The 23,209-nt window shown below is 37.9% G+C and overlaps 1 protein-coding gene across 2 annotated transcripts in view; it reads left to right on the top strand.

Moving 5' to 3' along the window:
• The first annotated feature begins 1,791 nt into the window (after nt 1-1,791).
• The window catches only part of LOC150107571 (UPF0415 protein C7orf25 homolog), a 67,741-nt gene continuing 46,323 nt past the window's right edge, over nt 1,792-23,209 (top strand). For both annotated transcript variants that reach the window (XR_016548203.1, XM_090391391.1), the window contains exon 1: nt 1,792-2,056. Coding sequence is in view for 1 of the 2 variants with exons in the window: in XM_090391391.1 (XP_090247517.1) it covers nt 1,904-2,056 (153 nt within the window). In the remaining variant the exon portion in view is untranslated. The remainder of the gene's footprint in view (nt 2,057-23,209) is intronic.

Below are 23,209 nucleotides of genomic sequence, written 5' to 3'. Positions count from 1 at the left end.
AGAGAGACGGCTCAAATGTGCCGCCATCTCGTGGTCTCTAACCCTAACACAATATATTTAATGTCTGAAATAATGTGGGTTCTACGGTCGATTTTCTTGAGTTTACAGGACGAAAAACCCGAGTTTCCGGGAGGAAAAACCAGCTTGCCCGTGCCAGAGATCGACTAACTCGGGAACCGGTCAGGACAATGCACCTGCCCACAAAGACGTTTTGGCAATGGGAAAATTAAGGGATCAGCACTATGAAATGTTGGAACATCCACCCTGTTCCCCCGATTTGGCTCCCTGTGACTTCTATCTCCTCCAAAAACTGAAATCTTCCTCGCTGCTCAGTGTTTTTCTGCGAATCAAGTGATGATTGAAGCTGTATAGGAGTATTTTGCAGATCTTACTGAGAACCACTACAGGGTCGGGATAATGGCGCTGGAGCATTGCTGGAATAAATGTATAATATGAAGGCAGATTATGTTGATAAATAAAAATAATTTTGAAATTATAAATTCGTTTTTTCATTGTTAGGCCGAGAACTTTTCAGACTACGCTCGTACTTAGGAGAACGAAAAACATCACGATAGAAGTAAAAATACTAACTGCTTCGCTGGGAAGTAGTTGGAAAATTGTAATCGACATTCAAATGTCTAAAAAAGGAAAGCTTTTCACTTGTGGATTATTCCTATATTGACACATAGCTGCAAAACACTATGCTTTAAATAAAAGGCAACTAAAAATTAATGACAACAAAACTGATTTTGGAAAGATGTATGCTTGGTATCACAAACCTGGCTCACAAAAGAAATACTTCGATAAGAAGTATTTCTTTGATCTCCGATAAGAAGTATTTCGTGAGTCTTTGATATAGAAGGTCTTAATAGAGCAGAGTACACAGCCCATTGCCATTTCAGATACTTCATTCTTTCTATATTAAGAATGACAATGGACAAAGGCAGGCCTTTTTTACATTTTTCTCGAGGCGCTGGAGTGCTCCGGGCTGGCCCTTCCCTCATTGTTCGGACGCCAGGCTAGAATTTCATGTGCTTGGCCATAATTACGGCTCGGGACAAAGCAAACAGTGGATTAAATTCAACTGGTGGCAAAACTGAATGATATCATTCAGTTTTGCCACCGATTTGCTGATGGGAGTGACATGACTAAAATAAGCCATTTGACTGACAGTTTTGGAGTCATAAAGGAAAGGCCTTTATTTAACAATGGATCGATAACAGCTGATTGTGTTTTGTCCTGGTAGCCTCCATTCAGGGCCGGAATTAGACTTGCTGAGACCCTGAGCTATACAACACTCAGAGGCCCCCTGCTGTTTTAAATTACATCAGCTGGTCTTTTTGTTTTTTTATTTGAGGCCCCGGCAGATTGCGAGGCCCTAACCTGTAGTTTTTTTAGCTTATACGTGAATCCGGCACTGCCTCCATCTAATAGTGAAACATTTTATTTTTATGTGACACCTCCAGGGAGTCCAAAGACTCATCGAGGGAGAATGTACCAACAGCATCGAACAATTACACCCTTCCAACTACTAACCGCGCTCAAACTTGCTTAACTTTTTGCTTGAGCCATTAGCAGCAGAGGCTCTACCAATCGACCAACCTTTGCTGGCAATATTTAATACCGATAAAAATTAGCTTACTTATTTCTTATAGAACAGATGCACAATAAGTACTTTGACTTCATAGTGGTGTGTTTTAATAATTATGAATAAAATGAAGAGTGCGTGGCTGCAGTCGAGTTGCACACTGGCACAGCTGTATTCTGCTGTTTTTAAACGTCGTGCGAAGCGTATGTACATGGTGGAATGGTTGTGGATCCTGGAAACCTAAGAGCGAATTATGATTTGTCTGTTTGTAGTTAGGAATTGTTAATGTACAGTTAGCTAATTATTCAAAATAAAATGTCTGCTGAAAATAGGGATATTATTTGTGCTTTAAAAGATAAACAATCAGATGCAGAAAAATTACTTAGCCAGTGCAAACACTTGCCTGTTAAAGAAGGAAAACAAAGATTGCAAAAGAAAATCGAAGCCGAGTTACGATTTCTCCGAAAGGTAAGTAATCGAAATTCGGAAAATTGAAGAACTGTATGATATAAATCGCGCATCGTGTTAGCCACCGACAACTTCATTAGTGGATAGTGTTTATGCTTTCTCAATAAGTGCGCTGGGTTCGAATCCCTCTATGGGCAAACTAGTGTTTGGTACTTATTATTATATTATAAAGGCGACTGATGAATTTTATTGTCTAGTGTGAGATCACTGCTGTTTGAAGTAGCTTTTAAAAAAGTTTCATGGTCGATTTTTAGTGTAGTGTTTTCATTTTATGTAATCCACGGCACTAATATAGGTGTAGGATTTTTTTAAAAAAAGTAATGCGAATAATAAAAGAGATAGTGGCTTCGGTTAACACAGTCCCTTATAGTTTTATAACACTGGCATTCGTAGGTTTTTTTTTTTTTTTTGGTCTGTCAAAAAAAAAAAAAAAACAGCTGATAATTAGGCCAGTTGTTCTTCATCTTTCCTGAAAGCTTACTGGGTAAGGCACCAAGGAATCAAGAGAAACACAAATTAATATTCAGATCAAACGGGGAAAAAAAGCGTATTATAACTTTTTTTAAAATAAAAAATGGTAATGAGCATTCACAGCATGATATATGGTTGAACAGAAGTATGTTCTAATTGGAGTTCTCATATAGTTCAAAAATTTGAATTGTTGATTCATGTCATGTATTTTAAGCAGGTTATTGGCACATTTCTAGTAATGTCTATGATATTTGTGGAATTGTAAAAGTTATCTGTGAATTAAAAGTAAACAGAAAACGAGACTTGTACTTCAGGTTTGTAGCTTCAACATCTTTGAACTCAGAGGATTTCATGTTTCCTATCAGTAATCAGTATACCACAAATCCTCACAGTGCAGGTGGAGGTAAAGAAGCATGAGCTCACTGGGGCAGTGAGTTTCAGATGTTACTTATGTGTGTCCATAAACAAAGTTTATGGACACACATATGAGAGATGGTATGAAAGTAACCTATTTTTTTTCTCAGAAAATAATCTAACAGTTGCTTTTATATGTATTAATCCTAAATATTTTGCAAGCACTTTGTCATTTATCAATAGTTTCCATCATTCTCTCTAAACTTTTGCTGTACCTGAATTTGGCATTGTATACCAATTCCTTAAGAGACTACTGTGACAGAGCTTTTCACAAACAGCTTGTTTCAGCTCTGTGATGTTCACAAAATAGTGTCCTCTGAGTGCATCCTTCAGGGTACCAAACAGATGGTATAGGTTGCCAGAACAGGGTTGACAGGATGGGAAAGATTATTTCAACCAAATGTTGCATTACATTCCTTATACATAAAACTGGTGTAAGTGTGATGTTGTCATGGAAAAGGACTGCTTTTATGTGTCTGGTGGACTGAACTCTCTGAGGAATGCACTCAGAGGATGCTATCTTGCAGATGAAATACGTAGTTCATAAAAAGCTTTGATATTGCAGTAAACTTTTATGTGGTTAGCATCTCATCTCCCAGACAAATCATGGGAGAAACCCAAACTATCATGCCTTTCCTTGAACCCATTAAAGGACAAAGCACTTACAGCTGACTCTGGCAACTCATTCCATTCATTCACAACTCTCTAAGCAAAAAATCTACTCCTCATACCCCTATTAACCACACCTTTATTCAACTTCCAGAATAACTCCTTGTCCTGGCTCCTCTATCCAAGTGTTGAAACATTTCCACCACATCAATTCTGTAAAATCTTTTAAGCAACTTAAATGTTTCTATCATATCCCCACTTTTTCTCCTATCAGCTAACTTCTGCAATCCGCACACCCTCAATCTATCCTCATAGGGAACATTCCACAGGCCTCTCACCATCTTGGCCACGTGCCTCTGAATCCTTTGCACTGCTTTCTCATCCCCAAGAAACCTGGAGACCAGATCTGAGCACAATAATCTAGATGTGGATGAATCAAGGTCTTATAAAGAGGAATAACTTCTTTATTTCTACTTGTTAATGTGTTATTCAATAGTCAAGTAATCTTATGGGCTACCTTTAACAATATGTCCTCTAAACTTTTAACTCTCCGTCTTCCCCCCCCCACACTAAATCTCTAGCTTTATCTATTTTGTGCAGTACAGTTCCATCAATGTGGTACACAGCTCTTGTAATCTATATATCCCAAAATGCATAACTTGACATTTCTCCACATTACACCAGTTATCTTTTGCCCATATTGATAGTCTATTTAAACTATCCTGCAAGCTCTCTAATCACCTTGATTAACTATTACTCTACCAAATTTTACATCATCAACAAACAATGAATGTTTCTTTTCAGGTTATATCCTATATCATTTATGTACAAATTAAACAGTAGTGTTCCAGCACCGAACCTTGCAGTACTTCACTAGCCACCTATATTTGCTTTGATTCTGTCCCTCCATATACCACTTTTTCATATCTGTGTGACAGCCACCCTCTTATCTACTTAACCAGTGTCATATCCATCTCCATTTGTTCTAATTTGCATGACAGAGTTCTTTATGTTTTTCTGAAATACCTTTACAAAATCCAGCAGAATCATTATGTAGCCATTTCCCTTATACAACTCAGCTGTTGCTTTATTATGAAAAAGTTAGTAAATTGCTAAGGCATGATCTGCCCTTTAGAGCCATATTGCCCCTCATACAGTATTATATCTTTATCCACCCATTCTTGAATTCTCTTTTTGATAAATTTTTCCAGTTCTTTTACCACTGTGCCTAAAATGCTGATTTGTATATAATTTGCTACTGCAGTTTTAGAATCTCTCTCTCATGCAGGGAATTATTTTGCCCTCTTTGCATTCCCTTGGTACTCTACTACAGCTAAGATTTAAAGATTAAAGAGCCTAGTCAGAGGCACTGCCAGTTCCATTGCACATTCTCGCAAAACTTGACCTGAAATCCCATCTAATCCCACAGCTGTATTTATATTGAGATTCTGCAATATCCTAAGAACCTCCAATTCATTCACCTCTGTTCCCACATTAGTGTCCTTTACATATGTTAAAGCAGTAACCTCATTTGGATGATATACTCTTGCAAAGTGGTCACTCAGTAACTGAACCATTTTTCTGCTTTTGTCATCTTGTGACATCATCATTCATTAAGGTTAATCTTCCATGGTCATTCTTTCTCTTACTTGTGTAATGAAAGCACTCTTTGGGATTTCCTTTGGCCTGCTCGGCTAGATTCTTCTCATAATCTCATTTTACCTTCCTTCCATGCTGGTCACTTTTTTTTGCCTGAGCCTTGTACTGTTCGTGAGTTTGCTGGTCACCTTTTGCCTTATATACCCTCCACAGCATTTTTTTCTGTAGTTCATGCTTAATGATATTACTCATCCATCTAATTCCTACCTGATTAACCCTCCTTACCTTAGGTATGCAATTAAATATGGCTTACTCTAGATGACCGTTAATTATCTTCCATGCACTACTAACATCCTTATCCTGCAGTGTTTCATACTGTGACACAGTTTTAAGCTTCTTGCTATGCTTGTCATAATCACCTGTTTTGTGGTTTCACATATATCCCTCCTGGACGGAATATTCCTCATGTTGGACAATCTCCTAAGTCAAGACTGAATGGTCACTTTTGCCAGGCTGGAGGCATTGTTTCCTCCGTGATTATGGATAGCTTTTCTGATCCAGTGACCAGATCCAATACTCTCACACCCTTAGTCACCCCCTCCATCACATGCTGCCTCAAGTAATTATCTCTCAGTAAGTGTATAAATTCTATTTCCTTCTATGTGATCTTTCTTCATTCCATTCTTTATCTTCATAGTAATAGTCATTCTACCTGTACTCATTGTACTAATTTGCCAATGCATGTGTTTTAGATCATCTGTGAAACACCCTAGCCTATACAAACAACCAACTGTATATTTTGTGTGACTGGCCTTGATCTCACACCAGACTGCTTCAAATGAACAGCCACCCTGCTGCCTATCTGCTATTCTTTTTAATTCATCTGCTATCATCAGTCTAAACCCAATACCATTGGCACAATGGTGAGCCATTAGTAAAACATACACCAAGTGTTCCAGCTTATAACAACTCTTCAATTTCAGTGTTTAGGGAATGATGATAGTATATAGAGAATGATGGATATTTTGTTCAAAAAAATGGAGGTCACAAAAAAATGGAGGATTAATCCATGTACAAGTCATTGTTAAATAAATTATATTTTCTGAGAACAAAAATTAGGAAGTATCACTGCATCTTTTGTATGTACACATGTGTATATATAATTCTTTAGCATTCCTACACTATTCTACATGTAACAGATGGGATCATAAACCCTGATAAATAATGTTCTCTTGGCTGCCATATCCAAATGTATCCATCTGATTTGAAGAGCATATGTATCATGATTTTATCTTTCATCAGTATTAGGTTTCAAATGGTCCACTATCCAGTCATGGTGGACTCTGCACCAAACAAGTCAAATTTCAGCATTGTTTGGGATTATGTTTGGATTGTGTGTGCAGCAGGCCCAAACTCAAGAAAGTTGCAGCTCATTGAATGCAGTATGTCATGTTCTGGTACACAAATCTGTAGATGCAGAAGCCATTTCACCATCCTTTTCAGCATTCTTTTGCTTTTTTGTCAGTTTATAGTCTATTTGCTTCTTTCTTGGATTTCTATAGTTTTTCCATGTTCTACTACAATCATTCATATTTGATCTTGGATGCTTTAATATTCTGCTCTTGTACAAACTAATAATATGCAAGTGACTAATATGCAAAGTTATAATGACACCTCATTGGAGGTCTGTGGAATATAATATAACTTTAGGAATATGATCTGACATTACCTTAAATAACTGATTTTGGGCCTAGTCCCAGACACTGATTTCTGTTGTCTTTAATTGATTAAGCCACAGCATATCACCAATCTGTCCTCTTAATTTATCATAGTCCTGCCATGCTCTGTAATTCCATACACATTTTTTACCATGAAGCTTGTACTTGCCTAGCCACTTCTCATGTCCAACCACATTATTGCTCTTGTCAGTTGGTGGCAATAATCTGTTATCATTGTATGAGACAGTAATATTAACTCCAACACTCATGTCCTGCATTTGCTTCGACTACATACTGCATAACTGCATACTTGCCGGCCTGGTTGGAAGAGTGGTTAACATATCTGCTCTCCAGCCAAAAGGCTGCAGTTTCAAATCCCACCATGGGCATGGATGTTTGTGATTATTTGTGAAAATACTAGTCGTGATGGTGGGTGGTAGATGACTTTGGTGTAGTTGCGGTTCGTTAGTTGGTGGATTGATTGGTGGAGATAAGAGTTGTAGAGTAGGTGCCTTCCTTCGACGAGTCCTTGGATTCCCTGGAGGTGTCACGTAATGATAATAATGATGATAATAATAAGATGGTTGTCCCTAAGTGGTTTTAAGGAATTCAGTCTTCTTACATGTTATTTTCTGCTTTCAGTCAGTTCTTTCAGTTAATCCCATTATTATCACTTTTCATTTCAGAATCATTTTCCTCTACATTTCCTGGCCTGTAGAAACACCAGTTTGTGCTCGCCTTGGTCTCACACCAAATAGCCTCAAAGCTATTATCATTGTTGCTTTCTTCAAGTTCCACATGGAGGAACTACAGCTCTTTTGAGATCATCAACAATACCCCACTTTCTCTTATCTTTTCTATCTCATCTCTCATTTCATCTTCTTTATACCCTACCCTCTTTTACCTTGCGGTGTCGAGGGTTTATTAATCATCGGACCTTAACCGTTCACTGGATAAGGTGGTCAGCCCTATGCCCCAGTATATCCTATGTCCTGTAGTGTTGAGTTCTCAAGGCCGTTTTGCCTGCTTTGTGGGATGAAAAACCCCAGGATAAACTGGGGAAAAAACGCTGCTGTCCATGCCCAAGATCGGCTAACTTGGCTATGGCTGAGGAAGATCCTTCAGCTCCTCTCATCACTGACAGGAATCAAGCCTAGGACACTCCTTTCCCAGGCATATGGTTGCGAAGGGCATAGCCATTAGGCTGACTTCAACAATACCCAACTTTCTCTTATCTTTTTTATGTTTTTCAAAAAAATGCTACAACCATCATATTTTATTCCACTGAGTACGTCATCCCCTGTTAATTATATCAAGACTAATTATATCAAGGGCACAAATTCTGCATTCTTGTTCCTAATATTCTTTGCATTGGAATATTAGACATCATAAGCATAATTTAAGCATGGTAGCTTGCCCCTCTTTTCCTTTTCCCTTTTACAATTCCTCTCCACATTTGAGTTCTTTCACTTTGGTGTTCCTATTGAGTCCATCCCTTCATTCTTATCTTTCATTCTCTCGTTACTTATCTTGCACTGATCTTGGTAGCTTACACTCAGTCCCACTCTCTAGTTTTTGTTTTCCTGACTGGCCACACACTCTCCTCCTGTCAACAGTCTATCCAATTTCACTTTTATTATCACTCAGTTATAGGCCATCTGCAGCACACAGCTCTCTCTTCTACATTCAAATTTATTTTATGCGGCTTCTTACTATCATATGTTGGCAACTTGCAGTTCTCCCTCTCGTGTTGCTGTTTAATTGTCTTTAGCAGTACTCACAAATCTCATGCTACCTCATTTACACTTCCTCGCAAATCATTTGTTTCTATCAGCAGTCTATTCTTTTGCACCTTCCTCTTCTCCACAGCTCAGTCACTCTTCCTATTGTTGCTCCTCTGAAACAGTTTCAACACCTTCTCCATTATCCATACATACAAATGAGACATACAAATTACTGAAGGGTTTTTACAAGATTAATACAGAGGAAATTTTTCAGAACAGGTCTAATGGTGGGAGAAGTAGGGGCCATCCTTGGAAATTGAGCAAGGGTGTAGTTAGCAGAAGTATAAGAACTAGATTTTGCTTGGAGAGCGGTTTTTTTTTTTTTTTTTTTTTTTTTTTTTTTTTTTTTTTTTTTTTTTTTAAATTCTTATGGGGGTTCCACCCTGTTCCTTGACCATTCCTTAGGACTGGTTGAACCCTCCTAGTGAGGGATTAAGTATATATTTATGACTGTAGATCCATGTTGTGTTCACAGGCTGGTTTGTCTGTTCTGAGGAACAAAAAACCCGAGTTTCTGGGTGAAAAAACCCTTGGAATAGTTTGCCAGAATCTGTTGTGGGTGCTATGACTGAATGAGTTTAAAGCTGTGGAAATGTTGGATAGTACTTGGCATGATATTTAGGGCTTCCCTCGATGAATCTAAGGACTCCATGAAGTAGCCCATAATAATAATAATTTTCACACCTTTCATCACAGGATTCTCATACAGCACAACACTAGCTCATAATCAAGTTTAATGGAATGAAAACAGCATAAAGAAATAATTAAAGCCAGGTTTAATAGTTTATATTTCATCTGTCACAAAGCCATCTTCTGGGATATTGAAAATTACATACAATATAAATATTGGAAAACACACAGATTGTAAGTAAAGGCCATCCTCTGTGGTCCTGTAGCTAGCCTTGGCTGGTGATTTAAGTATTAATGTTTTCCAAATCTTGGGAAATTTAACTCAACCATATTTATTTAGATTTGATTGTTTTTTAAATCTGCTGCTGATTCTCAAAAATAGTCTTTCAAGTTTGTATTTGCTGGGATGAGATGTAGTAATTCCCCCTCCCCTCACCTTTGGATTCTATGCATGTATTCAAGACACAGTCACCTAGACCTGACTAACCATAGTCATGGTGGTGGATGTTGGCAGATCTATCAGTTTGTCCATATTACAGTTTGCAAGCAAAAGGAACCTTGTACACATCTGTAACAGAAGTGAGGGAGTTGCTCTTTAGGAGAGCAAATAAGGGCAGCTGCCTTCATATGATGCTAGCGCTGCCCTTATGTACAGAAATACAATGCCTGCACTTCATATGAAGTACAGAAATTATATTTCTTTTTGACATTGTAGCTATTGGATGGGAATATACAACAAATGAAAGATTGTTTAGTGTGAAAGAAGCCTGTTTGAAGGATCTGTTAATAAGAGTTTTTATGATACTATATTGTTGTCATATTATGAACAGACTAGGAGATCAACCGACATCTTTCTTGAAGAATATAAGAAATACATTGCCACTACTATGCCTCATCCCAGCAAATACAAACTAGAAAGACTGTTTTGGAATCAGCAGAAGTTTTAAAAACTTACCAAATCTGAATAACTATGGTTGTGTTAAACTTTGCAAGATTTGGGAAACGTTTATCCTTAGACCTGCCCAGCTACCAGCACTCAGAGCATGCTATATTTTTGATTTTAGAATTCTAGTCTGATATTTTCCACTTTTTATTTATGTGTTTTTGCAATTTTTATATTTTATGCCAGAATATGTCTCTGTGATAGTCAGAAAATATTGGGACAATTGAACCTGTGTTTAATTATTTCAACAAAAAATGGGAATAGAGTGACTGATGCAGAGGACATAGTGGAATTGTTCAATGAACACTTTATTGGAGTATTTCATCCTGGAGGAGTTGGTTTTAATACTAGAGGGATAGGGCAGGTTCGAGGTTTAGAGGTACAGGAGGAGAGTGTGTTTCAAATACCGAGTACTCTGGATGTCAGTAAAGCTGTGGGACTGGATGGTATTTCATCACGAGTTTTGAGAGAATGTGCTAGGGAACTGACAATGCCTTTGACTTGGCTTTTCAATGAAAGTCTGGCTGTGGGAAAGGTGCCCATGGAATGGAAGGAAGGTAAGATAGTGCCATTGCATAAGGGTGGTAGCAGACTGAAAGTGTCTAATTATAGGCCAGTTTGCATGTCATTAGTAGTTGTTAAGATCTTGGAGAAAGTAGTGAGGGACCGTATACAGCATTGGGCAGATGAGGGTGGTGTTATCCGTGAGAGTCAACATGGATTTGTGAAAGGCCGCTCTTGTTTTAGCAATATGCTAGCCTTTTATAATAAAGCTACAAGAGCATTAGATGAGGGAAAGGCATATACTGCCATTTTTCTAAACTTAGCAAAGATATTTGACAGGGTGCCACATGATAAGCTGATATTCAAGTTGCAGCACATGGGTCTGGATGTCAGATTGGTCAACTGGATTCGCGATTGCTGTCCGATAGGTGAGTTGTGTATGGTGGGACAGTTTCAAGGAGGCAGAGGGTTACAAGTGGGGTCCCACAGGGCTCAGTATTGGGACCTATATTGTTTAACCTTTATATCACTGACATTGTCAGTGGATTGCAAGGGGATATTCAGTTGTTTGCTGATGATGTGAAGCTGGGAAGGATTATTAGTAATAGTGGAGATGTGGTAGCCCTGCAAGAGGATTTGAATAAGCTAGATAGATGGGCAAATGAATGGGGGTGGCAGTTTAATTCAGCAAAATGTAAGGCCTTGAGGTTTGGGAAACATCGATGGGATGCTGCATACTCTATGGGAGGAGTTATGCTGGAGGAAGTAGGGGAGACAAGAGATCTGGGGTCGATGATTGATAGAAACCTGAAGTTTAGGCGACATATTGCAAAGGTAGTGAAGGTAATTGCTGCAATAATGAGAAGGACACTGACCTGCAGAGATAAGAGTTATCATTCTGTTGTATAAGTCTCTGATTAGACCAAACTTAGACCATTGTTCTCAGATTTGGTCCCCAGGATTTGAAGGGGATAAATTAACTGTGGAAAAGGGTACAAAGGTGGATAACAAAGATGATTTCAGGACTGTACCATGTTAGTTATGAGGATCGGCTGAGGGAATGTGGACTGCAGAGTTTGGTGGATAGAAGAAGGAGAGGTGATATGATTGAGACTTTTAAACTGTTGGGAGGTGGTTACAGGGTTGACACTGGGGAGTTCTTTCACTTGGTTGAACGAGCTGGAAGGAGTGATGACAAGAGGCCATCCCTGGAAGTTACGAAAGGAAACTGTTTGCAAGAGGGTGAAGTGAGAGCGAGAACAGTCAATGAGTTTAAGGAGTGGTATGATAGACTGTGTTTCTCGGGGGGGAGACCTCCCCTTGATGAGTCTTGATAGAATTTGTGTTTCTTAGGGAGGACCTCCCACAATGAGTCTTTTGACTTCATGGAGGCCTGAATAATAATAATAATAATAATAGGGGTGCTTAAGGGTCAAAGCTGTATAACTGAGAGGAGACCTCCACATAGCCTTTAAAGGAATGCGGAGAACCGACCAGCGCTTCTGACCTAATGTCCAATCCTCATCTTCTTGTGGTATACCCTGTTGGGTATCTACCTGGATACTGAACGAACGAGGATAGGCTGGCAATTTGGGATTTAGCTGACCAAATTGTATTCTTATTGGTTAAACCAAAATACAAAATGATGGTACAATATGATAAAATTTCATGCCGGCTGGGGCATTGCCCAGTTAAACAAGGCCCTTTCTTTTTGCCTGGGAATCAGGGCCAACAATGAAAAGTCAGCTATTGGAACAAATCTGAAAACACACCCCAACTCAACATCACCAGAGTTAAAGATCGGTACTATCAACGTAAGAAGCCTGAATGGCAAAGAAATGGATCTAGCGGAGGAATTAGATAAGTACCAGATTAACATAATAGGGGTGACTGAAACAAAAACTGATGAGATGTTTCTGAGCAATGAATGCAAAATGTTATATTCAGGCAATGACAATCAAAGAAAAGAAGGAGTAGCCATAGTATTCAACATAAAAAAACTAGGCTCATCTTCTTGAATGGCAGGCAGTGTCAAGTAGTGTGATTTGGGCAAATATCAGAATTGGGAACTGGACAATATGACTTATTGGTGCCTATGGTCTTACAGAAGGTTCTACTAAGGTAGAAGTGGAGAAATTTTTTGAGGCTCTAAAGAAAGCTACTGACACAATGAATAAGGAAAAGTTGGTCCTTGTTTGGGATCTAAATAGCAGAGTAGGAAGTGATTGTCAGACATACAAAAATGTTTTGGGAAAATTTGGAGAAAAGAGCAAAGCTAATAATAATGGCAAATACCTGTTGGATTTCTGCTCAGGACATGGACTGATCATTACTAACACCATGTTCCAACATGAAAATGTGCACAAATTCACATAGAGAGAAGAGGCAAGGAATAAGAAAAGTCTCATTGATTATGTCATTGTCGATAGGAAGTGATCACTATTTAGTCTTGAGCAGGATAAAATTGAATTTCATATTGAAAAGAATGATATGTAAGAAAGTTTTAAAATGAATAAAAGTTGCGCAGCTCTCAGATGTGAACTGTAGACTAAAATACAAAAAGATTATTGAAGGAAAAATGAAAGAGTTTGAGAACAGGAACCAAACTTTGGAGATTCAGTGGCAAGCCTTGAAGAAAACCCTGATTGATTCAGCTAGAGAGACATGTGGTGAAGTTGTCTGGAAGGATAGAAAAATTAGAACTCCATGGTGGACACAGGAAGTTAAAGAGGCAGTGAAGGAAAAGAAGAAAGCATATCAAAAGTTCCTGGCAAATAAGTCAGCTTGTGCTCTTAGAGAATACAGAGACAAATGTAAGAAAGCTAAACAGTAAAACTGGCTAAACAAAAGTCATGGGAGGACTTTGGCAAGAACATAGAAAATAAATGTCAAGAAGGTGGCAAAATATTCTGGCGGTTGTTAAAGAAGCTTAGGAATGGAGGAAAGAGTGCTGTAAAAGGAGTTAGAGATGATAAAGGTGAAATGAAAATGGGAGAAAAAGATATTCTTGAAGTATGGAGTAATTACATCGAAAAATTGCTAAATGAAACAAGCAGTAATAGCACAGTGGTAAAAAAAACACTCAACAGGCATACAGTCAAGAATACATATCCATACTTGAAGTAGATAAAGGCTTGAAATAAAGGCCATCAAAGGCTTGAAATGTGGAAAGGCAGCAGGAGTAGATGATATTCGACCAGAAATGCTGAAGTATGGTGGTATAAAAGTCTTAGAGTGGTGCACTTCATAGTTCAGAATGCTTGGACAGAGGGACGAATTCCCAATGATTGGAGTAGAGCTCTCATAGTACCTATATATAAAAAGGGAAATAAAACTGAATGTGAGAATTACAGAGGTATATCCCTATTGAGTGTTTCTGGTAAGATATATGCAATTATACTTGAGAAACGGTTGAGAAGAATTGTGGAAGCAAAGCTTGGTGAAGCACAAGCTGGATTCAGGTCAAATGGAGGCTGTCAGGATCAGATCTTCACTTTACGACAAATAGTGGAGAAAACATGGGAATATAACAAAGATCTGTATTTAAGTTTTGTCGATTTGGAAAAGGCATATGACAAGGTGCCAAGAGAGAAGCTATTCAATACGCCTACAGTTATATGGTGTCAATGGGGCATTATATATCAAGCAATACTTAGTCTTTATTTGAGTTGTAAGTCAGCAGTTAGAATTGAAGGAAGTACAGGAAGATGGTTTAATGTTAAATCTGGTGTGAGACAAGGATGTACATTATCCCCTCTGTTATTCATTATCTATATGGATCGCATTATGAAGGAAAGTGGTATTAAACATGATATCAAAATTGGAGATTAATGTCAGCTCTTTGCTTTATGCGGATGATATTATACTTCTAAATAAATCCGCTACAAGTCTGCAAGATTCTCTGGCTAAATTGAATAACTGTTGCAATAGATATGGTATGAAGGTCAGCAATAAAAAGACAAAGACAATGAAAGTAGGTAGAATCGTTGAAAATGTCAACTGTGGTTTGAACGGAGAACCTGTGGAACAAGTAAAACATTTCAGCTACTTAGGCATGATTAAAGATGGTAAATTAAGATGGTTAAGATGGTAAATTAAATATGGAAATAGACAACAGAATCAACAAAGCTGGTATGGTATGGTAGGAAGTTAGTTGAATCACTTCATATGGAATAAGAGAAAAATTAGTCAGAACACTAAATTAGCTGTATAGAAGACAGTGTTCAAACCAGTTTTAACTTATGGATCTTAGAGCTGGGTCAGAAGTAAAATACTTGACCAAAGACTAGAGACTGCAGATATGAGAGTCCTGAGAAAGATTCGAGGCGTGAACAGATGGTATCAATGGCAATATCATATTAAAAATGAGAATATTAGGAAAGAACTTTACATTGTCAGCATCCAGGAATGCATTAGCAGAGCTAATATCAGGTGGTATGATCACTTAAACAGAATGGGCGAAGAAAGATCAGCAAAACAAGTGTTCTCTGCCAAGTTGGCAGGAAAACAACCCAGAGGAAGACCAAGATATAGGTGGATTGATAGGGTACAAAGTGCCTTTGACGATAGAAATATAAGATCTGGTAATGTTGGAGTCTTGACAAGTAACAGACTGATTTGGAGGAAAATTGTAGATAGGAAGTTAATAATGATGTAATTTTTTTTCATGTAGTACTATCATATCCTGTTCACCCCTTGAGGGTACATGGCAGGAATTTGATGATGATGATAATAATAATATTTCTTTGTGCTGTTTTCATTCCATTAAATCTAGCTGAGCTTAAACGATGCAATTCTCGTGGTGTTGAAAAATAAAGACATCATCCAAAAAAATGTTCAATGTCAACAACATATCACCAATTTATGCTCTGTGCCAAGAGATATGATCCACTTGCAAATGGACTAAGGACCTAGCAAGATCAATACTCATTCTATTACCAAAGAAAGGTGATGCCAAAGATTGCTCCAATTATTGCACAGTATTACTTATTTCTCATGCAATCAAGATCCTACTGAAGATTATTCAACAGGGGCTACAGCAGGTCATCAATCAGTTGCTACCTTATGTTCAAGCTGAATTCAGTAAAGGGAGAGGCACTAGAGATGTCATTGCTCACTTTAGATGGATTATTGAAAAGACCCATGCACACCAGATAGACCTGTACATGTGTTTCATTGATTACAGCCAAGGTTTTGATTGCGTAGAGCATGATAAGCAATGGGTGGCTCTGCATGACCTCTGTGTCTCATCTCACTTGATCAAGCTTATTAGATTACTGTATATTGATCAGGAAGCAACAGTGTGAACACTTTCTTGACATAGATTGAATCAGGATCAACAAGGGTGTGAGACAGGGATGTATTTTGTCCCCATTTCTTTTACCTCTATGCTGAAGTGATCATGAGGAAATTAGACATGGACTCATCCAATATCAGAATGAAGATAGGAGGAAGTACTATAAACAACCTGAGGTATGCAGATGACACAACCTTATTGGTAGAAAGAGAAGACCTGCTAGAACTAATTTTGAAAATTAAGAAAGAAGGTGAAAAAAATGGGGTTGCACCCTACATAAAGAAAGCAAAGATCATGACAATAGCAGCTAGTGGAGAAGTGAAGTTTGAAAACAATGATGAAGAAATTGAATCTGTTCAGGATTTCATCTTCTTTGGTTCAAAAATTAATCGTGATGGCAGAATCACCCTTGAAATCAAGCGTAAGATCACTCTGGGCTGTACTGCAATGGTCAGCATGAATATCTGGAAAAGCAAAGACATCACTATAAGTACCAAAAGTAGACTAGTCAGAGCTATAGTTTTTCCCATAATGATATTATGTGTGAGAGCTGAACAATAAAAAGGGCTGACAGAAAAAAAATTGATGCATTTGAAACGTGGTGCTGATGAAAATTGTTACAAATATAGTTCGCCCACAGATTCGAGACCCTTCGACACTTCTGCACATGTCAACAGGAGGAGAATCCATTCCGATAATAGGATAATCAGTCCATATTGTGGGATGAATTACATGTCGGAAAATTAACTTCTCTTTTATGATCATTGTAGTTAACTATGTTGCTTGTATAACAGTTGGAAAATTTTTCCTATAAAGCACGTGATTTCACGTGTTGGCAACCAATTCGTATGTCCTTCATTTCTTTCTCCCCCTTCAGCATGAATCGACTATTCTTGGCAAGATGCCAAGAAGAGACCTATAAACTGTGGGCAAACTATACCATTGACACTCAGAGTGACAAATAGAGACGTGCTGGAACTCATAAAACCAGTTACATCACTGGAAGCTAGAATTACTAGACTATGACTAACTTACTTTGGTCATGTCATGCGTGCCAGCTCACTAGAGAAGTTGGTGCTGTTGGGAATGGTCGGTGGAACCAGAAGAAGGGGCCGACAAAAAACACACAGGCTCAACACTATTCAAGTGGATACCAACATGAACATCAAACAACTGAATAAAAGCAGTGCTTAACAGGACAGCATGGAGAACACATGCCTACAAAGTCACCAATAGTTGAACATGAATGAATGGTTAAATCATCATTATGCTAAATACATATAGCACTCTTTTTTACTAGTATTCGAAAGCAATCATTCATCTATGACTCCTATTCTCTGCCACACTTTCTTATACCTCCAAAACCAATCTTTTCTCTAAATGTCCTTTCTCTCTCTCTCTCAATTTGTTTCTAAGTTGTGCCAATTCTTTTCTGATATCCTCACTCATTTTCTTATATTTCATATTAGCTTCTTTATCATTCTGCCTTTTGTTCTACTATTCGCTGTCATTTGCATTTTCTTTTCTCTTCTACTGTGCCATTTACTGTCATTACACCATATTTGTTTTTCTCAGTTTTCACTATGCCCATATCGTTTGTCATTCATGCTACCATCAATAAATTTTTTCCAGATCACTCAAATACTTATTATTATTGACACCTGACCTCCATGGAGTCAGAGACTCACTATTGCATGCAATGCTTATCCAACTTCATCTTAAACTGATTCAATGTGTCCACATTCACAACACACTCAGACAATGCGTTCCACTCACCAACTACCCTCCATGCAAAGAACCTGCTTCTCACTCCTTTGCTCACACTCTCCTTATACAGTTTCCGGCAATGGCCTCTTGTTCTACTTCCCTCTCCAATTCTATGAAAAATCTCTTCCATATCTACCTGATAACAATCCCTGACAAGTTTATATGTCTCAATCATATCCCGTCCTCTTCCTCCTTGTTAGATCTTGAATGAAGAGTTTTCATTCTAGAAAATTTTCATTCAGGATTTAACAAGTATAATAAATCTACAAAGAGATACTTGTGCTTAAGTACAGAAGCAGACTGTAAAAGGTGCTATAAATTAGATACCTAATATGGAATTTATTTAATCTAATATGATCTGTTTTGTAAACTGTAACAATTAAGAGGTATTCTATATGAAATATTTGTCGTGAGATAAAATCAAAAGTCCGTTGGTGAAACTTTTGGGTGAACGCTTAGCCTAAGGCAGTGGCACTTGCATGGAGAACAGTGTGAGTTCATGGAGGAACAGGACAATCCTCTCCTCTGCATCATCCTACGCGGAGGATCATCCTGTGTGCACGAGGAAACATGGTATAGGGGACAGTCCCGCGTGAAAAAGATTGGTACCGAGTGAAAAAAAAACGTACCAGTAAAGTGGGCGCCAAAGGTGCAACATAAAAGGAGTCTTCTCCCATTCGACAGGGCTGTTTCGTTCTTTGTGGATGTCAGATCTCTCTTTCCCCTCTTCATGGATTCCGGACCGCCTTCAGTAGTTTGATGTTGACAACCGTCATTCCAGAGTCCTGGCTCGGTAAGTTTTTGGAAAGGAATAACTGAGTACAGCAGTCGAGTCGACAATGCAGATGACGACAAATGGCAACAGGATGAGTCAAGAGCGAGCACAATGACAGTCTATCGAGATAGCCAGATCGAAGTACTGCCATGTGGGTCAAAGCCAGACTGAGACGTTCTAGTCACATTAGAGGAAGAAGGACCGATCAGTGCAAGCTGAATTAAGAACTAAGTAATGGACCTGTTGAACATCCTACAAATTGGTAATGTACAGCCTTTGGTTTTTCTTTTGAAGAGAAGAATTGTTGTAAGATAGTGTGCAAGGACATTTAGTGTAGAACTCTTAAGTGATTATTGTAGATAGCTACTGCATAATTCCAATGAATGCTTCTTTAGAGAATGTTAAATCGATGCATTGTGTCAATAATGTTATGTGAAGTGATTATTGAAATTGAGTAGAATAATTGTATGGATGCAAATTTTGTCTGTATATTGTATGGAGGGAATGTTTAACTTTGTAGAGAGAGAGAGCTCATGATAGAATCCAGTCGAGTTGAGATTTAGTTGTCCTAAATTGCTCTATAACTTAGAATGACATTAATTTAGTAGTGTATATATGTATGTGAACTTGTAATCTCATGATCTCAATAAATGTGCTTTGTTTTTTACCTGAAATTTGGTCTGAGATTGAATTCAATGCACCACTCATTTAATCTAGAACCAGAGTGGGATATAATAGTATGTCAATAACCACAACTGCAAATGACAATTGACAAAGGTGATATAGATAATTAAGTGCTCGGTATTAACAGTAGATTGATCATCGCTGTATGTTTATCTGAGAATTTTCCTTGGATGAGGAAACCTAACCTAATGATATTGGCTGGCGCAGCGAAACAAATAAAGTTGCCAGTATCTAGTCGGGAAATATCTCCAGATAGTAACAACAAAGGATTTGTCTCCAGTCTGAGGTAAACCCTTTGTCTAAGTAGTATATGCATGTGATCAATCTAGGGATCGACCAGATTGTATAGATAACTTCTATATCTATCACCGAAGCTCATATTAAAGTTAGGGTCTTAGATGTAGATAAATAAGAGAAAAGGTACACAAATTAAAATAAATAAAAAACAAACAAAGGGACATAACACTCCTATTAATGAGGCTCTGCAACTTACATTCCCTCAATCTGTCCTCGTACTCCACATTCCAAAGACCACTGACTACCTTTGTGAATCTTCTCTGTACCCTTTCCAACATATCCTCATCACCATGAAAACCCGGTGACCAAATCTGTGCACAATAATCCATATGCATCCTGATCAAGGCCGTATACAATGGAATCATAACCTCTCTATTTCTGCATGTCAGGGTTCTCCGCATCATTGCCATTATTCCATGTGATGTCTTCACAACTTGTGCAATGTGGCCCCTGAATTTCAGGTCCTTGTCCACCATCACACCTAGATCTCTCATCTCCTCTACTTGTGTTAAAGTTTCCCCACCAAGTGTATACTTGGCATCCCATCGTTGCTTACTAAATCACAAAACCTTACACTTGGCAACATTGAACTGATAGTTCTACTTACCTGCCCATTCATGCAATCTATTCAAGTCCTCTTGTAAGGCATTAACATCAGCCTGATTGTGCATTGCTCTTCCCAGTTTTGCATCATCTGCAAACAGCTGGATATCACTAGTTAAACCCAACCCAATATCATTAACATATAAATTGAACAACAATGGCCCCAAAACTAATCCCTGTGGCACACCACTGGTGACCTTTCTCTTTTGAGATACTGCTCCCCCATATACAACTTTCTGATACCTATCTGACAGCCAGCCACTGATCCAACACACAAGTCTGTTATCCAATCCCATCTCTTTCAATTTAATTAAGAGCTTGTCATGTGGCAGTCTATCAAAAGCCTTTGCAAAATCCAAGTACGCCACTGTATATGCATCTCCTCTGTCCAAGTATTTGTCACCTTGTTATAGTACATAAGTAAGTTAGTGAAACATGATCTCCCCTTGATAAACCCATGCTGCTAACCGTAGAGAATACTGCTGTTATCAACCCATTTCTATATCCTACTTCTCACCAATCTCTCCAGGACCTTCACGACAACTCCAGATATACAGATCGGTCTATAATTTGAAGAACCTTATCACCACCTTTATGCAGTGGAACAATTTTACCTCCTTCCACTCCCTTGGAACCTGTGCTGTTGCAAAACTCTTGTTAAACAGGCATGCCAATGCTACTGCCAGTTCCCTGGAACATTCTTTTAAGATGTGTGGTGATATTTCATCAAATCCTATCGCCTTATTAACATCAAGGTTATTTATTTCCTCAAATACCTCCTGCTCACTTGCAATTACGCTATCTTCTCCTATGTCCTCTACACTTAAGTTCCTCATGATTCTACCCTGATCAGGATGAAACACACTTATAAATTGATCACTGAATACCTCAACAATGTCTTCTGCAGCAGTTACCATTCTACCACTTTTATTCCTTAACTTTATCTTTCCATGATCATTCTTCCTTCTACTTGCCACATATCTAAAAAAAACTCTCTAGGATTTTTCCTAGCCTGATTTGCCAGTTTCTCTCATACTCTACTTTTGTTTTTCTTACTAACTGAGTCACTCTCCTGGCTTGCTCTTTATATCCTTCATGTGACTTATTACCATTATTCATCTTGTACCTCCTCCAAAGGCTTTTCTTTTTCCAGATTTCATGCTTAAGCTCCACATTCATCCATTTTACACCAACCTTATTCAGCCTTTGGGATACATTCGTACATTGATGCTATTATGTATTTCTTTGTAAGTTCCCATGCAGCATTTATTTCCTTACTGCTCAACTCCTCGTTTCGTGTTATAGCTCAAAGTTGTCTCCTAAGCTTGTCCTAATCACCAGCCTTATAATTCCACATATATCCTTTTCTCGCAAGAGCCTGCATATGATTAGCCATGACACAGGTGATTACTTCATGATCACTTTCACCAACTGGAGGAAAATATGAAACCTCTCTAACAATTACATTCTCTGATGAAATGATGAGATCTAGAACTCTTGATCTTTATTATTATCTTGATCTTGAACTTTATTATTGTTATTTTTTTTTTAGTACTTTCTGACTACTTGCTCACTGCTCTTTCACATTACAGGTAACTCTCGTATAACATGGATGTTAGGCTCCATAGAAATGCCGTGTTATATAAATCACGTTATACGAGACTTAGATCACATAGAAAAAGTAGGGTTAGGTTCCGAAATAAAATCGTTTTTTTTTTTTTTAAATTATATAAATGACAATGACATATCCAACAAAACAATATTTTTATTTAATTCAGGTAATTCATGTAAGTTAAGAAAACATAAACTATGAGACAAATACATAGTATAAAATTACAAATTGTACATAAATTTCATTGCCCATAATGCATAAATGTTTTAGACACAATAAAATAAAGCGCATATTTTAATCGTCATCACTGTCTTCAGAAATAACATTTCGTAGATGTTCTTTAAGTGGCCGGAGGTTGTCACTACTTGAAATCTCTTGGACATCATTTGTATAATTCTCATTGCATACTTTGGCTGGTTTAGTCATCAGGAAGTCAGTAATAAGACTTTGCTTTCCACTATGCTGCAATTTTTTATTAAGTTCAAAATATGGCGCTAAACAAATATCCAATTGTCTCGTGAATTTTCCGGAGCGCTCCTTTGAAGGATCATTATCTGTAAAATAACTTCCTAATTTTCTTGCCAAGACCAATTCTTCTGCTAATTTCTTTAAACTGAATTCTTTAACGGATTCATCACAATCAGAATCTTCGGCAGAACTTTCCCCACCATTTGGTTCAACGCCATCTATTAACTGTACCAGTTCCTCCTCATTTAAATCTGTTTCTCCATCAATTAATTCACTAATTTTGTTTTCAACCATATCGCAAAAGCCCTCTCCACCAAAAAGTGTGCGATGTTTATTATACGATGTAGCTCGGCATCCACTGGAGGTACGAAATTTTGTTCCAGAACGGCTTCAGGCCATATTTTTTTCCAGCAAGCATTCAGCGTAGAGTTATAATTCCTTAATGGAGAGAGAAATAATTTTTACACAAATCAATATTGAAAACTCTTTCGATGCTTGAGGCAGTGTCATGTTTGCATTAGGTTCCATTTTTTAAAATTAATTGAAATGTTCGCCAAATATAATATGACTTAAATGTTGATATTATTCCTTGGTCGAGTTGTAGTATTAGGCGGCAAAAAAGTTATTTTAATATTCGAATGGCTTAAATTTGTTGGGTGGCCTGGTGCATTATCTAAAATTAGTAGAATTTTGAAGTCCATATTCTTTTTCTTTGTGTAACTTTCTACATTGGCAGGAACACTTGAAAAACCAATTTTCAAACATGCTAGCTGTAACCAATGCCTTTTTGTTGGCCCGCCAATAAACAGGTAGGGTGGACTTGTCGAGCCCTTTCATCGCACAAGGATTTGCGGATCGGTTAATAAACATTGGTTTTATCATGTAATCACCTGATGCATTACTACAAAACAGTAGAGTAATTCTATCTTTGGAAACTTTGAATCCAGGAGCTGATCTTTCATTTTTCGAAATATAGGTG

Source organism: Typopeltis vanoorti, chromosome 4 (assembly GCF_054136105.1).
Source record: "Typopeltis vanoorti isolate ZY-2024b chromosome 4, IOZ_Tvanoo_1.0, whole genome shotgun sequence".
Classification (NCBI taxonomy): Eukaryota; Metazoa; Arthropoda; class Arachnida; order Uropygi; family Thelyphonidae; genus Typopeltis; species Typopeltis vanoorti.
Note: the sequence above shows the minus strand (reverse complement) of the source record. Positions and strands in the feature narration are given on the sequence as shown.